This window comes from Pteropus vampyrus, unplaced genomic scaffold (assembly GCF_000151845.1).
Source record: "Pteropus vampyrus isolate Shadow unplaced genomic scaffold, Pvam_2.0 Scaffold2, whole genome shotgun sequence".
In the NCBI taxonomy this organism is placed as follows: Eukaryota; Metazoa; Chordata; class Mammalia; order Chiroptera; family Pteropodidae; genus Pteropus; species Pteropus vampyrus.
This window is the reverse complement of record NW_011888783.1, coordinates 18955988-18963418: the sequence shown is the minus strand read 5'-3', so window position 1 is coordinate 18963418 and position 7431 is coordinate 18955988. Positions and strand designations below refer to the sequence as shown.

The following is a 7431-nucleotide window of genomic DNA, read 5'->3' as shown; positions in this document are numbered from 1 at the left end:
GGTTTTACCTCATAATCTCCTCAAGAGAGGGGAAGAATGTGTTCCCTCTGTGGGGCAAGACAGAGTGACTGGGGCAGATTTAGAAAGTCTGGAACTTTGGAACTTATTACCCTGAAGAAAATTAAAGAGAACTGCCCTAAAAATCAAAGTAAGTTGACTGCTAGCCTTTACTCCAAAGACCAGTTAAATCCTTAGTGAAAACTTATTTCTTATCTTCAGTCCCCTTCAGAAAGAAAGGTTTTTGGCAGCTAAGTTGGTAATGACTGACATTCGGGAGGCTCAAACCCACCTCCAGGTGAAATAGCTATTGACGTGGGGCACTGAAGGTGCTGGTGCATGGATATTGCTAGTAATCCGAGCATTAGTGTTCTTCCTCTTCCTAAAATAAGCAGCAGTGTAGTCTAAGTGTACCAGGAAAGCCATAAGTTCGCATTTCAAGGTAAGAACCTGGACATGTTCCACTAACCAGCATCCAAACAGGGGCTCTGTCGCTGAAGCTCATCTTTCTTAACAGAGGCATTATCATAATCAGCATCTTTTCATAGACCTTAAGATATTCTACAAAATATTGGCAATAAAGTCTCCCTAAGGTTCCAGCCATCCAATGCATACCCCAGAATCATCTACTGTTTGCTCTAGCTAATTTGCATGGAGAGGATAGCCTTTTGGTTTGAGATGCAGCCCCCAAATCACTTATTTGGAAACTGCGAAGACATAGAATATTAGAGCTAGAAGGGAGAGCAAGGATCATTCATTCCCACTTTGTTATTTTATAGATCTAGGAAGTGAGGCCCCTATAACTAAAGAAGCTTCAGCTCAAAGTTTTCAAGGGACTTGCTCAAAGGCATCCGGCTGTTAAATAATGGAGTTCAGATTTTCTGATTTTGATCCAAAGATTTTTTAACACATTTCTCTGATGAGTGCCATAAATTGATGAAGATAGAGAAGGAAAAAACAATAAGATATAATCCTTACCCTGAGTGACTTCTGTTTACTTCTGGGGTCACTTCGATGAGATCATCAAGGCTCTAGCCCCTTTAAAACATAGAAGAAATGATGAGGTTATGATAGATTAACACCAAGTGGTTAAAAGTATTCATTAAAACCCAGAAACAGTATAAATACTTAAAGATATCATTCTAAAGAGTTGAAGATTGTTAGAGGTGACTCTGCAGAAGTATGTATGGATTTATACATCTCTGAAACTCATTGAAATGTAGTGAGATAATAGTTTACTCTTGGAGCCATTAGGCCATTAGCAAATACTGCGCTCTATTTTGGTTCATTTAATATTATGCTTTTAGCCTTTGCTAGGGACACTAAACGTTTTTGTCACCGTCTACACACACACACACACACACACACACACACACACACACACACACACACACACATATCTCATAGAACATTCCAGAAGGTATGTCCTCTTCATGTCAACCTCCAACATGCTGTGGACTTTAAATGTAACTTTGGAGAATCAGTAATTTGTAAAATTGACATTCATTAGCAGGTTTTAAGATAAATAAACCAATTTGTTAAAGTCCTGATATATAACCTGGTATCTGCTTCTGGTAATTATATCTATATTAAAACTACGAATTTTGACTAGTTGTATTGGCAACCAACAATAGGAAGATTGAAATCTGTAGAGTCCTGAAATATAAGATACATTTACTGTAACATAAAACTACCTGCAGTCACTGAAAACACATCAGTATTTTATTGTTACCCTTTAGTATATTCTGCTTCTGGTCTTAATGCAAGTTTTGCTTTTCTTAGTATATCTATGTGTGGGGAAAAAAAGTGAGGTCTTGAGAGCAGAAGTGATTTTTTTTCTACACTGGTTAGGGATGGCGCTCACACTCAATTTGAACTTGAAATACCGCCTACCAAACTGACTTCTGACTTCTCTGTGTTTGTAAATGGCACCATCATTCTCCTGTCACCCAGGATCAACATGTCGGTCTTCCTTGGTGCGTCCGTTTCCTTAACCTCCCATATTAAATCTTTCTCCAATTCCCACAAGTCTTCCCTTGAACTCTCTCTCACGCCTATTTTATTGCCTCCATTCATTCCACTACCACCAACATTGTCTACACTCCTATGACTGACGGTAAAGGAGAGGACGCACTTGCCTTGGCATGGCTCCTCCTTGGGGTGTAGAGGTAAGGTGGAGGGGTGTGAGAGGAGAGGCGTTGGGGTCCCGGGATGGTGTCAATGCCACCTTAACCCACCTCTCTCATTCCCTTTGACATGACTTACAGAACCTGGGAAACCTGGTTCCAGGGCAGTGCACCTACTTACTATTGCCACTCTCTCTCCTTTTTCTTAGTGGAGGGAGCATCACAACTCTTGATTCAGAGAGCTCTTTGAGAGGTCCTCCTCTACTGGGGCAAGGGAATCAAAGACTAATTGACCATTTAAGCATTCTTAACTTGGCTTTATTTGACCTAGAGACAAGGAGAATGCTGAGCTAAGGAGAAAGATTTCTTTTTCTTCTAAAAAAAAAAAAAAATGGTTGCAGACTTTGGTGTTGGATTGATAAGGATTTCAGTTCCAGGACGCATTGACCTTCAGCTGGGATGCATCCTCTACGAGGGCTTCTTTAAATTCCATCACACACATTTACTCCTGATGACCAATCCTGAGAGACTCCCTCTAAGAAGGAGAAGTTTAGGTGACAAAAATCTCAAAAACCTAGTTAGTTTAGTTAATATGAATGCCAAAGCTGATAATGCAACCATTCCTTGAATATAAACTTTATTATTTAGAGCGCTTATCATATTGTAATAATTTGTTTACTTGTCTTTCTTCTGCCTGGCTTCAAATTCCAGCCCTGTCAGTGACTAGCAGTGGGCTCTGGGTAAGCTGTTTAACTGAGCTATGCCTCAGTTTCCACATCTACAAAAGCTGAGCATAGCACTTACCTTACAGAATGATTATGAGGATTAAATTGAGTATATGTTTGACTTTCTCTCCCTAGGGTCTAATATTATGCCTGGCTCATGAGCACTAAATAATTATTTGTTAATTATTTTACTAGTGAAATTTTCTGTAAACCTCTTTGGAAGGCTGAGCTTAAAGAATTTTTTTTTGTGTGTGTCACATTATAAGCTGAGTTTTGGGAACAGAGTTTGGCCAAAGGATACTTTTCTGTTAATCAGACTGAGCTGAAGATAGTGCCTGTAAAGAGAAGTTGAAACCAGATAAATGTTTCGAATACTTTATGACAGCACTTGAGAAACCTTAGGATATCTCCATTCCCACATTTGGACAGGTTCTTGGAATTACCTTCTGTGTCGCATCCGTAAAGGCCGGGAAGTTTCTTCCCGGAAACTGTGGATGTGGCACGAGACACTTTTCATTGTCTTACTTAGCATGAAGTGGTCGTCCCCTACTATCCCAAGCATTTGGAGCCCATATCCCTTATTGGACACGCTAGTACACATTGTCTTAGGAAATTTGTAGTTGTCATGGTCTGTTACTTTATTATAGGTGCACTTTAAATTTCAGTTGGCTGTAGTTCTTGCTGGGGATAGTCTTATTTCTCTTTCCCTCACAGAACTGTAGGAGAATGGTAAACTATTTGCTGATTGATAGGTCTAAAATTATGTTTGTCCCACATGTTTGGAAATGTCATTTCTGAAAGGGAATGTGTTGAATAGCCTTTTCTGGAGATCTTTAAAAATAGTGTAGTTTCTCACCTGATGGGAGTGAGAAATGTGAGGCCTTTGGAGGCAATGAAATGGCCTTTGCTTCTGAAATTGCAATTATTTGAACTTTAGTTTGAATGCACTTTTGAAAATAATGTGTTAAAAGTGTGACAGGATATTCTGTGGCAGGATAGTTTATTCAGAGGATGGAGCTGGGATCAGGCCAAGGACATGGGTACATGGAGAAACAGTCTTCAGTTCAGAAACCGGAACAGAAGGGTAGGGGCAATTATAGGATTAAGAGCACCAGGTCTCAGGCAACACGGTAGGCGCATTAGCCTGGCTTTGCAAGTCCAATTAACTGGGTCTGGCAGAGGGCAGGTGTGCTAGTTTTCTGTCATTGCCATAATGATATCACACATTTCGTGGTTTAAAACCACACACATTTATTCTCAAGGTCAAAATTCTCTAGGTCAGATGTCCAGTACCAGTCTCGTGAGATGACTAAAATGATCTCTTCATTTGGAAGTCTCATAGGCATCTCAAACTTAATATCCTTGGTTACAGAGGCAGATTTCAGGTCAAATAGGGGCACCTGTCCCTCCACACCCTCTGGCTCACCCCTGCCTTCTCCCAATCCCGTTGTGATAGCCACTAAAGTCTGAGTGGAGTGGCTTTTCCTGTCGGACTCAAAAGTTGATAAAGATTTCCCAAGGTTCCATGCTCCCCACACCAATGACAAGCCCAGGGGCATTTTCTGGTTCTTGTACCCAGTCAGGCCAATAACTGAAATGGCAGCTGCTGCTGAAATACAAACCAGTTGTTGCGGTTTGAGGTGGGGGCAAAAGTTCTTAGAAAAGGGCAATGAAAAGGAATGGTTCCTATTTTATGTTAACTACATCAGTCTTCCAATATCTTTCTGCTCAATTGGCCACACTCCTGGGGATTTTGTGCAGGAGACAAGCATGTTTGAGACTGACTGTTCCTTGCCGTTGAATTCAGCAGCTGGTAATGAGGAGAAGGACGCAGACAAAGCCTTTCCTTGATGTCAAGGTGGGCACGGTGAGGTATTCACCCTTGTGCCTCTTGCACTGTTCTTGGTACCTAGAGGGTTTCAATACATGTTTACTGAACTGAATTGACACATTTTTAGAAGTTAATGAACATATCAGATGATAAAACAATCATACATAAATAAGGCTTAGAAAACACACGTTATTATTACAGGAATTTAATAAGCTTAGCCAAGGGAACTGAGAAGGGGGCTAATACTGGCCAAAGGCCCTTCAGGACATCTGAGGTGGCAGTGGGGTTTATGCGTTGTGTACTGCTTTTCTTTGGTAGGTCATCGCTTGTGAGCAGCAGTATGACTCTTCCTATGACGCGCGCTGTGACGTCTGGTCCCTGGGGATTACAGCTATTGAACTGGGGGATGGAGACCCTCCCCTCTTTGACATGCATCCTGTGAAAACGCTCTTTAAGATCCCAAGGTAGGACACAAGATGGCGCTCTTGGCTCGTTAGTTCTTTGTGAAAGCGTCTCATTAGCGGGATAATAAATAGTTCGTAAGCAATTTCTCTCCAAATCTGTGAAAGCTTGATTGTAAAATATACAGTGTTTCCTTTTGTGGGGGGAAAAAGAAGAAGGGGTGTAGAGGATGTTCCTGAAAGATAACACATCCCAAGGAATAACAGGACTTTGTTCTAACAATTGCGTATTGTCAGTACGCACTCCGTTTTTTGAGATGTCCATTTTTGGTGCTTTGCCCAAGAAGATTGCAAATGCAATTTTGGATTAAGTAATCTGTCTAAAACCTGTTTTGTTATTAACTATATAATCATATATGGTCCTCCTCTCATCCCCAGTTTGAATCTAGAGTATTTAAGGAAATTTGGGACTAAAAAAATTGTGTATCATATTTTTGTATCCACTCAGACCAGAACTAAAAAAGATCACAAAAATGTCACATCAGTCATATGACTGTCTCTCCATCCCTTAGTTTCTGTTTCAATGGGAAATTGTGCCAAAAGAGATCTGTTCAGAGAGTGTTTAAATGCCGGTATATTTTCTATTGTATGTATTCAGTAGGGGTTTGTACAAGAGGTTTATTGTTTGTCTTTCATAAGAATTGGGCTGATATTTGGCCAGCTGGAGAATCCATCAGGCAGCTCCCTCCCAGCCAGGCTGCAGGTTAAGAGATTTGTGCCTTCCACATTTCTCTTTGAAAGGAAGGCTCTGGGCCGGCTGGGGGCCCGTTTAACCACTTTGACAATCCAAGCGTTAACCTTTCCTTATCTGCGCAATCATACAGCTATCACAGCCTTTAAAAATTTCTCCTGATTGCAATTTGCATTTCTGATTAGGTCTATTTATATGCAGATGAGGCTCTGTGGCGTTCATCATCATAATGTTATCGTTTTATACCTAATCCAGATGTGAACAACCACTCACCATTATTCCAAAAGTGATTCCCACTCAAGTCAGGGTTGGTCTTTTTTGCCTTTTCCAAAGTACAAAATCAGGTCAGGGTGGTTAGAAGAGCAGACAAAGCTCCCGGCTTTTTAAATTAATAGTCTGGTGAAGGTTCGGAAAGATGTAAAACGCAGGACCACAAAACAGTATTGTATATAATAATATGTTAGAAAATAAGAAATTATGTCTGGGATGATTTGTGTGTGTGCTTTGAATTTTTACATATGGTTTACTCTTCACCATCTATTTACTGGGGCCACATAGTTTCACAAACATCAGAATTAAGTCGTGGCTTCTGATTAGCAAAATATATATACTTTTGATAAGAGGTCATCTACTTGGGTATATTTGTTCATTTCTTTTTTTAGTATGTGTTTGTGTACAGACCAATTGTCCAAAAATTTCATACGGTGATAAATGTGAAACTGCTTAGAAGTTGCCTATGTGTGCATGTGTGTGCATGTGTGTATCCGTGTGTGTGTGTGTGTTTAAATAGACCCTTCATCTCCAATGACTCTTCTTAGCTTGCTTCTGTGTCCAGTCAAGCCGCTGATCTCTAATAATCTCTATACTCTCACTCCTATCACTTTTTCCATCTTAGGAGAAGCTTCCAGATCTGAAACACAAATAACCAAGCCCCCCCACTGCCTGCCTCAGGACAGTTTGAACCCCAGGAATGAGACAATTGCTATAAAAAGATCTTAGTGGCGACAAGGATCCTTATTCTGATGTAGGTGGAAGCTTTTCCTTATAGCGTAACTTCCTGGCCTTTTACCATCTTTTTTTGGTTCCTGTGCACATGATGAATCAGATTGAACTAGGGAATGTCAACAATAATCGGTCAGCAGATCCTCAGTGCAATTAAGTATGCTGGACACTTGCCCTTGTCACAACCTTAGCAGCCAAGTTGACATTCCTGGCAGGAAAGATGGAGGTTTCTCTCTCTCTCTCTCTCTCTCTCTCTCTCTCTCTCTCGCCTGCCTGCCTGCCTGCCTGCTTGCTTTCCTTCCTTCCTTCCTTCCTTCCTTCCTTCCTTCCTTCCTTCCTTCCTTCCTTCCTTCCTTCCTTCCTTCCTTCCGTAGCATATTTGCATATACCACCCAGCTTTTTATGCTCATCAAGTTATTTACTTGAAGATTACCCTGTCAATTAGAATCATGTAGTTAGTTCTCTTAGGAAGGGTTGTGGATTGTGTGTATGTGTGTGTGTGTGTGTGTGCGCAATCTTAATTTTGAGTGCTAAAAATGTATTCTTTTCTCAGAAAAGCTCTTGATGAAGAGTGGAGAAATTAAACATCTACATATTT

The 7431-nt window shown here is 40.7% G+C and overlaps 1 protein-coding gene across 1 annotated transcript in view; it reads left to right on the top strand.

Annotated features, from left to right (window-relative positions):
- Positions 1–7431, top strand: part of MYO3B (myosin IIIB) — a 355967-nt gene that overhangs the window by 26118 nt on the left and 322418 nt on the right. The window contains exon 7 of the mRNA XM_023528462.1: positions 4998–5143. Coding sequence (XP_023384230.1) covers positions 4998–5143 — 146 coding nt within the window. The remainder of the gene's footprint in view (positions 1–4997; positions 5144–7431) is intronic.